Raw genomic sequence first — 17830 nt, forward strand, 5'->3', positions numbered from 1 at the left:
GTGTGCATGACACTCTTGGATGATAGGACAAATTACTTGCCCTTATCCACAGATCCGACCACAGAAATGAAAGCACGCATAGCAACTCTAGTACGGGAAGCTGAGACCAATGAGCATATCTCCCCACATGAAGCTGCATACCTAATGGCAGGGGGTCCAACTATCCCCTATTTTTACACGCTGCCAAAAACACACAAAAATGTGTTACCACCTCCAGGTCGGCCAATTGTGTCGGGGATCGGTTCAGTATTGGAACCATTATCTACATTTTGCGATCACTATCTGAAACCGTTAGTGCAGAACTCTAGTACCTACCTAAAGGATACAAAAAGTTTACTCAGGCTACTCAATGAGATTTCTTTTGAACAAAACTCTGTCATACTTGTTACCATGGACATAGAGAGTCTGTACACCAGTATCCCCCAGGAAGAAACACTACGGGTCCTGGCTGAAGCATTAGATACAGTTAACTGGGAGTACACCACCCCAAAGGAATTCATTTTGAAATGTGCAAGGATGGCACTCAGAGAAAACTATTTCGAATATAAAGGACAACTGTACCTCCAATGCACGGGGACTTCAATGGGGAGCACTTTTGCTCCCAGCATAGCGGGGTTGTACGTGTACGATTTTGAAACAAAACACATCTTACCGACAACAAACCCTTTTGCCTCCTCCATAGGATTATGGAGGAGGTACATTGATGACATTCTCTTACTATGGACAGGTACTGAAGATAGTCTCTTACAGTTCCTAAGCTGGGTCAATACTCTTGACCCTTATCTGAGATTCACCCACAATTACAGCAGAGAATCGATCGTCTTCCTTGATGTAGTGATCAAGACAGAAGGAACATCTCTCACTACCGTAACCCATCACAAACCCACAGCAAAAAATAACCTGTTGGAGTTCAGCAGCTTCCATCCAAGACCTCTGCGCGAAAATTTGCCCTACGGACAATTTCTTTGCTAAAGAAGGAATTGCAGTAACATTAACGACTACAAAGTCCAGGCCAAGGAACTGACTGTAAAGTTGAAACAAAGAGGATACCCGCAAGGCCTTCTTAACAAAGGTCAGACCAGGGCACGCAACCAACCCCGTGATGCCCTCCTTGAGGAGAATGTGAAAACAACCACAGAGGTGCCACTCACTTGTGTTACCACCTACAGCACCCTTTCAGATACTGTCAAGAAATCAATCAACAAAAATTGGAGAACAATCACAAGCAGCATGAGCAATTGGGAGAAACCCCTTTTCTCCTTTAAAAAGGGCAGGAGCCTAAAAGATGCCTTGGTACATACTAGACGGTTACCAAGCTCAACACCAGCTACTCTCACTAGGTCTGTCACTGAACCCTGGCATTTGCCTCCAATTACTGGTCATTTCCCTTGCACGGATTGTAGTGTTTGCCACCTTACCACCCACACTAAACAACTTCATCTAGAACCCGGTAAAGTGTGGATTCAGAAATCCCATACAAACTGTAACTCTGCCAATGTCATCTATCTGATCACCTGCCCCTGCGCGAAACGCTATGTGGGGATGACTACTCGGAAAATAAAAACACGCATTGGCGAACACCGCAGCAACATCCGTTGCAAAAAAGTCACCACCAAACTCAGTGAGCATTACCTACAGGCAAACCATACCCCCAATGATATGACCTGGACAGTAATCGAGCAAGTCAGCAGCCTGAGAAACAGAGACAGTATTCTGTTTGAGAAAGAACAACGCTGGGTTTACCGACTCAGCACACATATCCACGGGCTGAATGACCAAATCCCTTGGACCAGTGTCTTAAAACATTAGTTGTCTTGCTCTCCACTTTATTGTACCCTGAGTCATGATCAATCGTTAACCATCCCGGTTTAACATCCACGAGAACTTGTATACCAAGCCTCGTTCCCATCCCACGTTCATAATCTCACCTCTCGCGGGATTACGCGACTTGCACTCCAAGCCTCTTTCTGGTTACCGGCCTCCGATTGGCCCGAGCTCTGCTTCCACTCTCATAACACCGGGCTCGCCCTTCGCTCAGGATCCACGAGATCCAGCGAGGGAACAGCTAGGTGCCGAGAGGGTGCTGAGCGTTGCGGGCGTAAGGAACTTCTCATCGGACATCGCCAATTACGATAAGTCGTTTGAATGAGAAAATGCCATATCTTTAATTCCTCTGTGTGTGTTTTGTTTTTCCCTTCCCAAACAGGGTGTGCCATTGTCGCTCCCACCCCTCCTGAGTTCTATGGGGCGTGGTTCATTTCTATGCAAGTGAGGATAATTTCCTTTTCACACTCTTAGTGTTGTGTGCTTGAACAATTAACGAGTCACGGCCAGCAGAGCAACGGTTATGCCTACTGGAACTCTGCCTTTTCGCTTTTCACCTCGGGGATTCCTTCCCCGCCGCCCTATTGTAGGTAGCCACTTTGTCAACGGGGGGCCAATTTTTGGCCTCACGCACGGATGGACTTAACACTCTAAGTCTCCATTTTCCACCCTGTTGCCGTATTTACTACATGCAACATACCGCGCTGGATAACACTTTTCAGCGCTAGTTGAGGCCCCTCCACCCCGGATTAAGGCACAACTTCAACTATTCATCCCATGCATACCGGCCACAGACTTTTGCTAGGTATGCCAGCACGTGTCACACCACTAATTTGCATTTATTGCCACTGAAAATGATCAATAATCATTAATTTTATGTTCTTTTGTCTGTGTATTTGTTTGTTTGTCTCGTTTTTACTTTCACAGACTTCTAGGTTCCTCGTAACAGAGGTAAATCCCCAAACTTACAAGTTTGTTTATTTTCTTTTTTTGCACCGTTTTTACACATAGTGCTACTTTTAACTTTCACGACCTTTGGCAGGGGGGGCCTTAGCGCGCCCTCTCCTGTCAAGGGCACACTCGCAAACTGGTCCTGAAGAAAGCCCTGTAAAGTCACACATACCACGGGCAGAAACATGTTGACCTTTTTCTAAAAAGGGAAACACCAGTATATTTTATTTGGCTAGTTTTCCCTACACATAGTAAGTTTTAATCATGTCAGGTTGACCAGTGAATAAATGATTTTTTGGTACAACTTTAGACATTTTTAATCTCACTTTACTTTTTCACTCTTCACCCTCACAAGAACCTGCTCCGCAGTCTCCTGGCGTCGCAGCACACTGGGGAGGTATTCGATCTCTTCCGGTGGACCCAATGAGGAAGCATGTCATCACTAGGATGAGTGAGGGTTTCCTGGAAAAATCCTGCATTTTTTCTTGAAAATTGGTCTTATCACCTGACCATTTACAACTGGCCTCAGACTTCACGTGCTACAACCACTTTGTACCCCTCCCCTACGGACACTCTTCCTTTGTTTATTTGACCTTGTTCTGGTGTCTGGCTCGGAGCGCACTTGGGTTGAGGGCTCTCTTCCGACTTCAGGTGGTGATCAGCCTTCTGATGAATCATGCTCCTGCCTATATGAGGCAGGACCCATAAGCCCTGAATGGCGACATGCCGGGGTTGGCAGGCACAGAAATTGATGAAACAAAACTGACACCATGAATGACAGCACAGCGCACTGTCTGCACGTAGCTGCACTATGCAGCCATCTTATGCCCGATGCTGTCTGCCATTTTAACCTTTGTTACCAACAAAAGAGTGCATCCGGGGACTTTTCACTAGTAGCCACAGTGAAGTATCATGTCTAAGCACTAGTGCAAGGAGTGGGTATCTCGGGGTGATGTCGATCAAATTGTCAAGACCACGCAGGTACTGTCGTGAGCACCCGAGAACCACAACATCGTGGCATCTCTGTGTTCGCACAGGAGAGAACGCTCTAAAAAAAAGCCACAATGACGTACCCATGGCTTCCTCCCACATCCGGGGGGCGGGGAGCCAGTTGGGGCATTTCCGGGTCAGCAGAGGCGGCTGCTAAAGGCAAGGGGTGCGCTGGGGACACTGCGTCCGCTTCCACTCGGTCTCGGCTGTTGGGTGTGGTTTGAATTATGCAATCCAGGCCAGGTGATGCGGCGGAGATACCAGGGGAGTCGTGACAAAAAAAGCCAGGGGGTGGGTGTGTGTGTGTGTGTGTGGGCGCGCGCGCCCCCAGGAGATTCAGCCCACCAGCCGAAGACCGTCAGAGGTGAAATCGCCGAGGTAATGCGCGTAACCACCCTCTCTCAGCCATTCCCAGGAAACCCTCAACAATAGGTCATGCGCTGCTAACACCAGCGAGACCTAAAAAACACAACAAAAACACACACACACACACACAGCCATAATATTCCCCGAAATATTCATGAGAGAAAGTGGCATCTTTCTTGCATGGCATGCCCCCAATTTTTGCTGCATTGCTGATGTGCTTTGACCGAGTGTGCCCTGGGCTCCTGCCAATCAGGTGCCCAGGGCCTGTATTCCTTCCCTAAAACTGTATTAAAGCTAAACCCAAATTGGCATCTCTGGCCACATGTCAGCCCCTAAATGGTACCCCAGGTACCCAGGGCATTGTGACCAGAGAAGACTCTTAAGGGCTGCAGCACTTATTGTGCCACCCTTAGGGGCCCTGCACCCTGACACCCAAACCCTGTCCTTGCAGACGGAGTGTCCGGGTGCAGACCTAAACAAGTAGTCGACATGGCACACATTCCTGTGTGCCATGTCCACAAACCCACTGCCCTGGCATACATCAGTCTGGGTGCCCTATGCCAGTGGTGTGGGCACAGGTGCATGAGTCCTGTGAACCTACAGCACCCAGGACTATTCCTGGGCACTGTAAGTGCAGTGATGCCATTAAGAGTATATGGTGCTGGGAGGTTGTCATTACGAACTCCACAGCACCATAATGGCTACACTGAAGACTGACAAATTTGATATCAAACTTCTCAGCACATTAAACCCACACTGGCATCAATGTGGGATTTAATGTAAAATGCGCTACAGAGGGCATCTTAGAGATGCTCCCTGAAACCCAACCTACAATCCATGTCTTGTCTGAGAGGCTGCCTAGGCTGCCACACAGCAGACATGTTGCTGGACCCCTGGGTGGAGAGGCCCCCCGCTCTCCTGGGCCTACAACAATGCACATCCTGGGCGAGGTGCTAGGTCTCCTCCCCCAGGATGGGCAGGGGGAAGCTTCAAATGCATTCTGCCTTTGTGAGCTTCTCCGGACCACTTGATGTACTCAGCAACTGGCCCCCACCAGTTCTGACCCCCACTCTGGCGGGAAACCCTATGTGAGGAAAGGGGGTGTGGTAGCCTGTGCCAACTCCACCCCTCAGGTGGGAGAGGCGAGATGAAGCACAACTCCGGGCTCCGGCCATCTTGAGGATGGGGAGCACTGCCCAATCAGGGATAGGCTCCTGCCCCCTCCTACAGGAGAGGAGCAGAATAGGAGGTGTACTCACCCCAGGACAGGGACCTATTGGTCCCTGCCCTTCCCCTAACTGTAACGCCCCTCATAGGCGCAACTAGAGCGACATTCGGGGGGGCTAAGAAGAAATTTCAGGGGGGGGGCTGAAACTTTAAGCAATAGCCTGAGTGGAGCGGAAGGGGCTCTTGGAAGGGGTAAAAGAACAAAGCCTCATTAACATGCACACAGTCTTTTAAAGACCTGTGAAGTGCTCGGGTGCGGCTATGTGCGTACCCGGGAGTGGTCTGAGCCCAGGCTGCCACACACGACGGGGGGGGGGGAGGGGGGGCTGAAGCCCTGCGAGCCCAATGGGTGTTGCGTGCCCGACTCCCCTAAATGTAGTATTATGGGGCACCCTGAACCTTCCTTCCTCAGATCCCAATTTCCAAACCAGAAAGAAGACCAAGAAGAAGACCTGCCATGCAGCTGGTAACAAGAGGACGACACCAACTGACTTGGCCCCAGCCCTACAGGCCTGTAGATCCTTGAACCTGCTCCTGCTAAATCCCGGCGTCTCCTGCAGACAGCAACCTCAAGAACCCCGGAGGACCTGCGTGCCTGTACCCTCTTAGAGACTGGGACTCCCATGAGCAGTGGTTCTGCTCAAACAGCAATACCCCTGGTGCCAGCCAGGAACTGCGAATCCAGCTCACTCTGCACCCGCCGAGCCCGGCCTGTGCCCAAATGGATAAAGACCCCTAGAACATCCCACCCAGCAATTCTGACATGGAACCCAGTGCCCAAGGACCCTCCTCGACGACCCAGACGACGCCTGCAGACTCAGAACCAGGGACCCCTCCTTCCGTGACCAACAGAGGGTAAGATTTCCCGACGTCCAAAGGGATGTATGATCCTACATCGCGCACCAACACATTGCGGCGAATACATCGCAAAGGGCGACATTTCGCCCTCTGTTACACCACACGCATTTACAACAGAAATGCGTTCATTCCTATTGGCAAGGCTGAAATATCGCAGGCGCCTAGATCGCACGTCACGACAACGCGTGCTTTTCCTTTTCGTTCTCCCAATGCATGATCCCGCCCCTAACCCTTGGCCCCCATTCCCCCGCACCCTCCTTCCCCATGACACAAATTCTTTTATTTCTATGAATCATCTTATATTCCTGTTTATTTCTGTACTGAGCGTCCCTAAAAGGAATGTCATATCAAGGTCACTTCAAAGCATGCACAGTAAGTCAGCGTCAGATGGGACCAAAAACAGGAAGCGAGTTTAATCAACCTTCAGAGGCCCGAGAGACTGATCGCCAGGTACATATGTATGTGTGTGCGCCTGTGTATTTATATCTGTGCATGTGTGTGTTGAAGTGGATGCATATACGTGTGTGTGCGCGCATCTATGCGCGCGCGTATATCTGTGTGTGTACAAACATACACGTGAACAAACCTAATTTACATGGATGTATGTACAGGGATTTATTTAGCGCCAAACTAGTTGCTAAGCAAGGGAGAGCTGCACAAAAGTGTTGGTAGATGGGAGGAGAGCAGAATAGTGGGGCAAGCTTGGCCAGGAGGGGGGCCATCAGGTCCAGTGTGCTGATGAAAGTGCAGAGTCCTGCAGGGTCTGGGTGGAGAAGGACTCCAGGCACTAGAAGAGAGGCGGCTTGGCATTTTGTCTTTCCACCCCTGCATATGGTGCCCCAGCCAGGCCTGGAGCAGGCCACGCCCATCCCACCTCCTCAAGTTGCATCACATGCTGTACACAGATACCATGAGAAGAGGCACAGCCCCCGTCTAGGCACTAGGCGCTCTGCCAGCCTGTGCAGCACTCAATATTCTATCTATGCACCAGCGTTATTCTTGGAAATGGCAGAGAAGCGTCTGTGCGTCTCACCCGTGTGGAAGGCGCGTCCACCTCCCCCTTTTGAGGAGAACCCACCCATCCTGCATCCATCCGCCCACCCATCCTGCATCCATCCGCCCACCCATCCTGCATCCATCCGCCCACCCATCCTGCATCCATCCGCCCACCCATCCTGCATCCATCCACCCACCCATCCATCCTGCATCCACCCATCCTGCATCCATCCACTCACCCATCCTGCATCCACCCATCTATCATGCATCCATCATGCACCCATCCTGCATCCATACAGCCACCCATCCTGCATCCACCCATCCTGCATCCATCATGCACCCATACTGCATCCATCATGCACCCATACTGCATCCACCCAGCCACCCATACTGCATCCACCCATCCTGCATCCATCATGCACCCATCCTGCATCCACCCAGCCACCCATCCTGCATCCACCCATCCTGCATCCATCATGCATCCATCCACCCATCCTGCATACATACATCCACCCATCCTGCATCCATCATGCATCCACCCACCCTGCATCCACCCATCCTGCATCCATCCATCCATCCACCCATCCTGCATCCATCCATCCACCCATCCTGCATCCACCCACCCACCCATCCTGCATCCACCCACCCACCCACCCATCCTGCATCCACCCACCCACCCATCCTGCACCCACCCACCCATCCTGCATCCACCCACCCATCCTGCATCCACCCACCCACCCATCCATCCATCCATCCATCCTGCATCCATCCATCCATCCTGCATCCATCCACCCATCCACCCACCCACCCATCCTGCATCCACCCATCCTGCATCCACCCATCCTGCATCCACCCATCCTGCATCCACCCATCCTGCATCCACCCATCCTGCATCCACCCATCCTGCATCCACCCATCCTGCATCCACCCATCCTGCATCCACCCATCCTACATCCACCCATCCTACATCCACCCATCCTACATCCACCCATCCTACATCCACCCTGCATCCACCCACCCACCCATCCTGCATCCAACCACCCACCCATCCTGCATCCACCCATCCATCCTGCATCCATCCACCCATCCATCCATCCATCCATCCATCCATTAATCCACCCACCTATCCAGCCACCCACCTATCATGCATGCATGCATCCATCCATCCATCCATCCATACACAAATCAACATCCGGCTGACATGTTTTTTATTGCGTGACTTACACAAACGAATGCCGCTGCTCATAGACTGCAGTCTTGATCCCGGTCTGTGCTTGCACACAGGAACTCAAAAAGCAGGCAGGAATACTCAAGATGCTTAAAAGTGTTTAGACACGGGATCCGGCAGACGTTTTGCACGCGTTGTGGCAGGAATACTCTAAATGCTTTAAAATGCGTAGATACGGGATCAGGCAGACAATTTACACGCATTGTCATCGCTAGCGATGTATATGTATTAGCGACGTTGTAGCTTGCGTCCCGATTACATGCGTTGTGGAGCCGCCCACGATGTAACAGTCGGTTGCGATAGCACCGCAATGCAATGCATTTGTTGCGACGGGTATTTCCCCGTCCAAAGACACCCCTGCACTCGGCCCCCCCTGGCCTCTTGGTGCCCAACTCCGGGTTGCCTACCTACCCTCCAAGACCCCAACTTACCCCTCGAAATGTTGGTCGCTCCAGAAGATTCACCGTCCCGAGCCTGCAGCCTTTGTTCCCTTTTCAAGATCTCCATTTAGCGCCTGACGGTTCAAAAGCACCCTGCACCCAGCCGCCTGAGTGCCCCTGGCAGTGCAACCTTTGTACTATCCTACTTCATCATTTGCCCTGAGCAAGTGACCAGGAGCCCAGCTCCCACAGCATGTGGCCTGCTAGCCAGCAGCCACCAACCAAAGGCCTCCTGCCTCTCATTGGATAACATTGGGCCTAACTACCTCTGCACCCGGCTGACCCTGTGCCGCTGAGGATGACCAACTGTACCTACGGACCCTGGGAGACCCTAGAGTCTATGCCCAGAACCTTAACTCTGCCAGTCGAGCACTTACCTAAAAGCCGATAACTCACTTTTCTTCCATAGGCTAACATTGACTGGTTTCACTTAGAAATTCATCTAAGTGTCGATTTTTGAAACTTACAAATATTATCTAAAAATCGTGCCAACGATAAAAATGTAATAACTTGCCTGGTTTAGATAGAGGTCCCAGTGCTGAACCTAGGAGTCCAGCACTGGATTACAAAAGTAACGTGCTGAACCTAGGAGTCCAGCACTGGATTACAAAAGTAACGTGAACATAAGTTACCTGCAAATTGAATTTCCCCTCCATAGGATAACAATTGTAATTTCAACTTAAAAAGTTTGTCAACTTTTAAAATACAATAATATTCCTTAAAAATCACTACTGTAACCAAAACGCTTTTACTTAACTGTTTACAGCTCATGTCCCGGGACTGCATCTAGGATCCAGTCCTGTGGTTAGAAAAGTAATCTACAAAGTAACTAATTGCATTTAACCAGAAATTTCCATTGAGCACAATGTTGCATTGTGTTTGAAATTGTGTTGCCTATTGCAACAAACTGTAACTATTGCATTCAAAAAGTCTATTGCCTATTTTAAAAGTATTTAACTAAAGTAACTCATCCTGAGAAAGTATATTTTGATACCTTGTTGGTTTTAAAATAACTATCTTTTGATACAAAACCATTGGCCTAGAGTTCAGTTCTTGAGTGTGTGAGACCATTTGCTGACTGAGTGTGTACAACACATGCTTTACACTGTCCTCTGATACTGCCTTACTGCTCAACAAAGCTACTACTTTAGAGAGTAAGCTTATATCTATCTTTAGCCTCTGGCAAACCTCTGGGGACTCTATATACACCAGCCACGGCCCGTGGAGGGAGTTATGGTGGGGCAGAGAGGCGGGGCGGGGGAGAGGCAGGGTGGGGGGGTGGGGGGTGCTAAAAACCGGCACATGGATAATTGGAGGCAAGTAAACAATGTAATTAATAAAACTAATTCGTAGCATGCCATGCATCTCCAAATGCGATGCAGCACACTACAAAATTTGTTTTATTAATTAAATGGTTTACTTCCCTCCAATTATCCATATGCCGTTTTTTTAGCACACCCTACACCAGCCCCGCCTCTCTGCCTCACCGCAACTCCCTCTACAGCCGAAGCTGATACACACTGTACCTTACTTTGGTCCAGTGTATATAGAGCCACTTTCCTACACTTCACCATTATATAATGGTGAACTAAAGATTACTCCTAAGAAAGCTGGAAATATGAGTAAGGCATGATTGTAAATGTCTTGACTTTGTTCTTATTTTTTCCAAGTGCTTGAAAAGGAAGGATTGATCAGAGTCAAATGAAATATTCCTGACTGGTCCCATGCAGCATGCCACAGGAATCATCTCTCCTGCCTCTCCGCCTATCCTGCCTCTGCTACATCACTATATGCCCTCAGACAAGATTCCTCGGGCAGTATCAGGTGACTTCCCAAAAGTATAACAATGATACCGGTTGAACTTGAACCTTTTTGCAGGGTTATCCTCAAACTTTTTGCTTCTTCCTCCTATTTTTTCCTGACCCGTTGTTGGTTTTAGGACTCTGCGCTCTTTACCACCGATTATCAGTGCTAAAGTGCATATGCTCTCTGTGTAAATTGTTATTATGATTAGTTCTCCCTGATCAGCATAATTTTGATTTACTGGTCAGTCCCTAGTAAAGTGCACTGGGTGTGCCGGGACTGGTAAATCATATTACTAGTGGACCTGCAGCACTGATTGTGCCACCCACATGAGTAGCCCTGAAAAGATGTCTCAGGCCTGCCACTGCAGTGCAATGCCTGTGCGCAGTTTGCTAACTGACATGTTGACTTGGCAAGTGCACCCACTTGCCAGGCCCCAACCTTCTCTTTTGTTACATATAGGAAACCCCTATGGTAGGCCCAAGTACCCCCCCCCTGGGCACGGTGCAGTGTATGTGAAAGGTAGGACATGTACTGATGTGTGTAACATGTCCTGATCGAGAAATACTTCCAATTTCGTGTTTCACTACTGAAAGGCTATCTTTCCCCATAGGACAGAATGGGGAATGATTTGTAACATTTTACAAGCATAATCTTTCCATAGGGATAAGATGAAAAAATAAAGTTTAGGCTCGCTGAACTCAGAATTTAACAACATATTTTACTAAAGATGGTTTTTAAACTGTGTATTTGAAAATGCCACTTTTAGAAAGTATGATTCAGAAAAGGGGGTGGTGATGAACAGAGTGTCTGAATTAAGCAGACCACTCTTACCCAGTCCAAAGATCAGGGCTTGATCCATCACCGTTATTTAGCTCACTGCACCATCCCAGCTCAGAACCTGGCTATATGCAAATCAGTCTGTCCCTGGCCCAGTGCATCATGGGAACAGGGCAGACTAAACTACCAAGCCAATTCTTCACCAGAAAGGAGACAAGCTTCCGGGGACCGGTTTCTGGCATTTCAGCCGTCGTCGGCCCGGCATGTAGCCAGGTTCTGAGCTGGGATGGTGCAGTGAGCTAAAAAACGGTGATGGATCAAGCCCTGATCTTTGGACTGGGTAAGAGTGGTCTGCTTAATTCAGACACTCTGTTCATCACCATCCCCTTTTCTGAATCACTTTTAGAAAGTAGGCATTTTCTTGTTTAACCATTTTGTGTGCCTCTGCCGGTTTGTGTACTAACTGCCTGGTTTTGGAGTGACAGGGGCTGGGGAGGTGCAATCTCTCAGACAGCTACTGGGTGGGGGGGTTAAATGTGTGTCCTGCCTTTCCTGAACGAGTCAGGGCTGGGCAGAATAGACCTGGGCTGCATTAAGAATAGGGGGAGGGGGTTCTCATTAGTACCCGAATAGGCCCAGTCTGCTTTACACGATGCTGTCTCCACTTCCTGCCAGGCAGCTGCACCAGAGAGGACAGAACTGGTTTGGACTGGGCTCAGAGACACTTGCACAAATAGAACAAAGTCATTTTGTGGTATAAGTATTAGACCTAAACCCCCTGAAAAGTAGACCACTTCTGGAATCAAGAGGAACCTTTGCTGAGGAAAAGAGCTGGAGAAACGGAGGAGAAATATTGCCCTTGCTGTGTGTCTGGGGTTGGCCTGCAGTTGCTGTTTCTGCCAAAGAAAGGAGAAGGACTTTGCTGTGTGCTGTGTCCCCTGCTGGAGGAAAGTCTCCAAGGGCTCGACTAGAGCTGGCCTCCTGTTTTGATGTTTCAGGAACACAAAGACTTCATCCCCAGCTCCCCTGAACTTTCTTGCTGGGAGTTCTGACCTGCCAGGAGTGCCTGTGACTGTAGGGCGTCCGGAGGTTGTTTCTGCTGCTGGGAGCTGGAAAGTAACACAACAAGAAAATCGACGCATTGCTCTTCTTTCGACAGTTGTTACAACACAACGCCATGGTGCAAGAAGAACCTCCCCAAACTGCTGAAGAAATAGACGTAGCGTCGCCAGACGATGCCGCATTGTTTGCCTGGATTTCCACGCATTGTCCCTGTGCGGCAAGCTTTTCCTGATGCATCACCCGCGGATCTGTGTCATCTCAGAATTGATGCATCTCTTCCCTCTGCATACCGGACCCGACACACTACTCCCCTGTGTCCAGTGGAACTGTTGCATCGCATCCAAGAAGGTCTCAAGAATAGACACATCACTTTGTTTTTTGACGCTTCTCATCACTGCGGCGGTTTGAATTGGTGAATTTTGTGGCAACAACAGGTACATTGCAAGAAATCACGCATCCATCGTTTTCTATAGACTCAGTTGCTAAAACCTTTTGAAAGTAATTTTTCTTAATACTTGTATGTTGGATTTTTGTCGTTTTGGTCTTGTTAAGTTTAGATAAAGATACTTTATTTCTCTAAACCGGTGTGGTGTCCATTTGTGGTGTTATCACTGTGTTACTGTGAGTGTTGGTACAACTACTTTACACATTGCCTTTGTGAAAAGCCTGTCTGTTCGTGCCTAGCTACCAAGGGGGTGAGCAGGGGGTTATCTAAAGTGTAAATCCCCTTTACCCCGACTAGAAGCAAGGGTCCCTATTTGGACAAAAGGTACCTACCTCTGCCAACTAGAGAACCCCATTTCTAACAATACCCAAGTCAATAAAACCGGACTAACATTACCTTGTACATAGAGCGCGTTTTCCACTAGATGAAAGCGAGCTTCTTCTCCATGAACAAAGCTATGACATCAACTTAACCAAAAGATAGGAGCCAGGGAATTAGCTTTGAAGCAAACCGCTCATTTGAGCCAAAACGTCCAGCTTTCTTTCTCGGATTAATTATCCCTCTTCTGTAAACAGCCTATCTAGTTAAGTCGCAAGAGCATTGCCATGGCATACCACAATCACTGCAATGCTACATACACAGGGATCCAAAGATTACAAAACCAGGTGGCCAGACTGTGCCTGAACCTTCGCGACGTGAGCACATCCAATCAGCACAAAAGACGCTCCTCGCTTGCTTTCATTAGACACGAGGAAAGGATCAAGTTGAACACCCTGTGAATTGTCCACTACTCCTGCTATAAGAGAATCCCAAAATGTTTATACGTTCTTTCCACCATTATTCATAAGCCACAAAACTTAAGGACACACATCGGTTTTAGGTCACCATTTCAACCTTCACAATTTCAGATGGCCGCTACTTAAGATATATTTATTTCAGATTATCCCAATTTTAGCCTGGTAAGTAACTATGTCCATTTATATCCGATTGTTATTTACTTATTTTTGCTTAACCTTATATTTTTGTGTGGGTCATTAAAATAAAAAGTAATATTTAACAGGGGCTATGACTTTTATTTTATATTGACTTTGTACAGTTTCAGTAAATCCCTAGGAGGCGTAATGATATAAGCAAATAGCTTTTCCATGTTGCATCACATTCAGGTTTGAGAAAGGCTGAAAAACAGAAATACATCTCTTGACGGATTAAATGTGCTTTAACATTTGAGTGTGGTGCAGCTACATAGCAAAGTCAAACGAATACACACACACACACACAGGAAAAAAAACATTTATAATGCAGTTAAAGATTAAAAAGCAAAACCAAAAAAACATTTAAACTCACCAGTTTTGGTTAGGTAACTAACCATAACTTGCATCTCACTCACTGCTTATGACATTACATCCCACAACGCTCATGACATGTTCAATTACTTAAATTTTGACAAAACTGATGAAATTTCAAGTGACCTTTCTGAGGACATCAAGGATAACACCACCATGCAGTGCTGATACTCCACCTCTGTCTCTGCACAGCAGAGGTTAGCGACGGGCCCAGGCTCTGTGCCCAACACTCGGAGCGACCAGCCCAAAATGGGGGTTGGCCACAGAGCCTGGCCTATGGTCAGTCCCTTCAGTCGCTCTGCAGGCAGCCAGCCCCCACTGCGCATGTCCTTCAACTATGCACAACGACGATTGACTGCAGGGCCTAGCCAACAGCCTGGCCTGGAGTTAAACCCTTCAAAGGTGGCCACCCCTACTGCACAGAGCCTTTAGCCAAGTGCAACAATGGCCGCGCGCCTAAAGTGGTCATAGAATATTGTGCATTTCGTGTTGTGGTTTATGGGAACAGTGGCACTTCTGAGCTATGATTCAAATACTGGATTATGACACAAGTATGGCTGAATATGAACATCTTATTGCAAACTGGATATCTGAGTTACACTGTACCTAGCTCTGATTTCCTCAGTCACATTTACCCAGAGCTTAAATAGGTTTATTTTAACTACAGATCTAGTCCTTGGGGCTCGTGATATGGACACTCCTTATTCCTACATTTGGATTGCCTAATGCCCGCCGCATCTATGTGCCACCGCGACTGACCCAGACAAATGTATTGAAATATTTGTGTCGACTTCACTACATCCCTAAAAACGCATCACACTGAGTTTTTTTTTATTTTTAAAAGCAAACTTGCAGTAAACACTCGTTTTATGACAAATTAAAGCAAACAATTCTGCAACGCGTCACATGCTAAATTGTTCAAAATAATTTATATATAGAATGACCTGGATATCGGAGTGAAATAATACTGGGTACTTACATCAAACTCGGACATCTTCCTGCAATTAAAAAGATAATGAAGAGTTAGTCATGTAATAAAAGTACAAGATACTGTTTTTAAATATGAAAAATAAACATTAACTAACGTTTATGGAAAAGCAGTCACTTAGCAATGTGTTGCTTATGCGGTTTCTTGCGAGGAAGACCCATCAAGGTGATAAAGTTGCGAAACAGATACATTTTTAATTTTGCCAAGAGGGAGGAGAAAGAGAGAGAGCGCAAGAGAAAAAGTCTCCAAATACCTAATTAAATTATTTTGTACAATGGAGAGAGAGAAATCAGCATCCTGTGGACTTGTAAAATAAGCATAATGTCACAATTCGGTACTTTCAGGCTCCTTCCTCCACTTGCTCCACCGATTTTCGTAAAAATGTCAATTTTAACTGCAAGCAAGAATGGGGAATAACTGGCTCAGTCTAGTTCCACCATATAATTCTATGGAAGTATTCATCAGGAGCTTTTTGGCAGGTGGGGAGAAGCACAGGAGGGAGAGCTGAAAAACACGTGCTTTCTCATGGAGTGCTTAAGCAAAAAGAATAAGTAGTTCACTTAAAATGGAGCAATGGAAGGGCAGAAGCCAGCCGATTGGAGGCGGTAAAGAGTTTATGCTTCAGAGGAAGGACAAACAAGATGGACAAGCTGGGACAAGGACAGCCCTTGAATTAGAGGTAAGCAAATGAGCGACAGGAAAGCTAACCAACAGTATGCAAAAGGGTGCCCAGAATAGGTATTTTGCAGTCAGGCAGCTTGTAGAAGGGTAAATAAATCTCCATACTTCTGATAAAACTGCACTGAGAAGCCAGCGATTCGAAGAGACTATGCCTTAGGCGTGCCATATGTGCAGACCTGGGTGCCCATATTAATGAAATCTCTCCCAAACCTTCAGCAACTTTTTACAAACTGTGCTATTCTCGTATGTAGTGATCTACCGGTGTCTGCATCATCAAAAATTCATATCCCTCCGTGATATAGACTGCATGTTTACCACATTCTTCTCATTCTATCAGTTTAGTTGGCATTATTTTATATGAAACTCCAACAAACCTGGGAAGACCAAGTATCACAGTGCAGGACTAATTTTCATAGGATTCTTTCATTTCATTGCTTGTGCTGCAAACCGCCATGTGAGTAACAAGCAATATGATAAACCTGTAGGTGCACAGGGTCTCAAAAATCTACTTTAATCCCCATCTCGAAGAGCGTGGGTTTGCAGAATACACCCAAAAAGCAGGCGTAAAAGTGCTATTTACTGAGCCTGAAGCGGTTGGTCATAAAACCGACAAACTAAGCCCTTAATATGGATTCAGGCCACCCATGTTCACGAGCAGGTGGCGCCCTCTGAGGAAGTGCTAAAAAGACAAATCATCTCAAACTGTGGGTGGCATTATCGAAGTATCCCCACAGGTTGTAAACCGATAAGGGAGAAATAAAAAAAAATTATATATATATATATATATATATATATATATATATATATATATATATATATATATAGGGGTGGGCGGCGATGTTGACAGGCTGCCATACTAGGTTTCAGTTGGGAAAAGGAGGACTGGAATGGTTTCTTTTGCATAGAGGACTCGCATTAATGTGAAAATTCTCTCTTCCTACAACAAGGGTCGTGGTAGACTGTCTTAAACGTTCCTCCTTTCCCCACCAGGAGGACTTCCTGTGTGGGGTAGGGGAGTGAAATGAACTTCCTCATCAAATCAAGTCAGACTCTAAGCAAAGGACACTAATCACCTCTGCCCGACCTTCTCATTTTACTTGGGGAGCTGACAAATTACTCCCCGTCCACCATCACGCATTAGAGGTTAACCTCTCAATAAGGTCTTGTATACTGCACTCTCCGAAGGTACCGAGCCAACAAGGGTCAGAAGCAAGGGAACCCCTCTGCAGTTCAGTTGGATAGCCTGTCCTACACCCAGTTTTACTCACTGGAGTCCTAGTGAGGTCTGTAACCCTAAAATTGAGCCAGAGCAGGCCATTCATGCGGAGTTATAGGATTTTGAATGTGTGAAACTGTGGCTCAATTCCAGAACAGCAACCCGCAACAAGATACCAGGGGCAGCTCCTGGTCACTTCTTTGGCACCTGCTCTACACAGGGCCTTATATTTAAGGATCGTAAGAAAGTAAGAGGGTGCACCTGTCCATCGACATTTAGCAATCAATGTGGGATCTGGACTACAGTTACCAGCAGGTCATAGATCGCTCTGAAACTCCATCAGTCGGAGGGCCTCTTACATTACTTTATTCCACAAAGGTTTGAAACAAAGGAACAAGTAACAACAGGCTGGCGTCTGGAATGACGTGTAGAGAGAGAGAGAGGCTGAGTGCTTCTCCTACTCAGGGTAAACATCAACTCACCCACACGGTCTTCGAATGAAGAACTTCTTTCTGGTTTCTAGATTTTATTGTAGAAGGCCCTTCCGTCCTGAAAAAGGACAATGAAACTAGCGAAAACCAGGATTAACAATGTCGCGTTTTTGTTTCAACTGGTTCGTTTCCAGAGCAACC

At 47.3% G+C, this 17830-nt stretch overlaps 1 protein-coding gene across 1 annotated transcript in view; it reads right to left on the minus strand.

Moving 5' to 3' along the window:
* Positions 1 to 17830, minus strand: part of LOC147723151 (uncharacterized) — a 110624-nt gene that overhangs the window by 54542 nt on the left and 38252 nt on the right. Inside the window, exon 2 of the mRNA XM_086965542.1 lies at positions 15293 to 15311. Within this exon, the coding sequence (XP_086821668.1) occupies positions 15293 to 15307 (15 nt within the window). The 5' untranslated portion in view covers positions 15308 to 15311. The remainder of the gene's footprint in view (positions 1 to 15292; positions 15312 to 17830) is intronic.

This window comes from Lissotriton vulgaris, chromosome 4_1 (genome assembly GCF_964263255.1).
Source record: "Lissotriton vulgaris chromosome 4_1, aLisVul1.2, whole genome shotgun sequence".
Lineage (NCBI taxonomy): Eukaryota > Metazoa > Chordata > Amphibia > Caudata > Salamandridae > Lissotriton > Lissotriton vulgaris.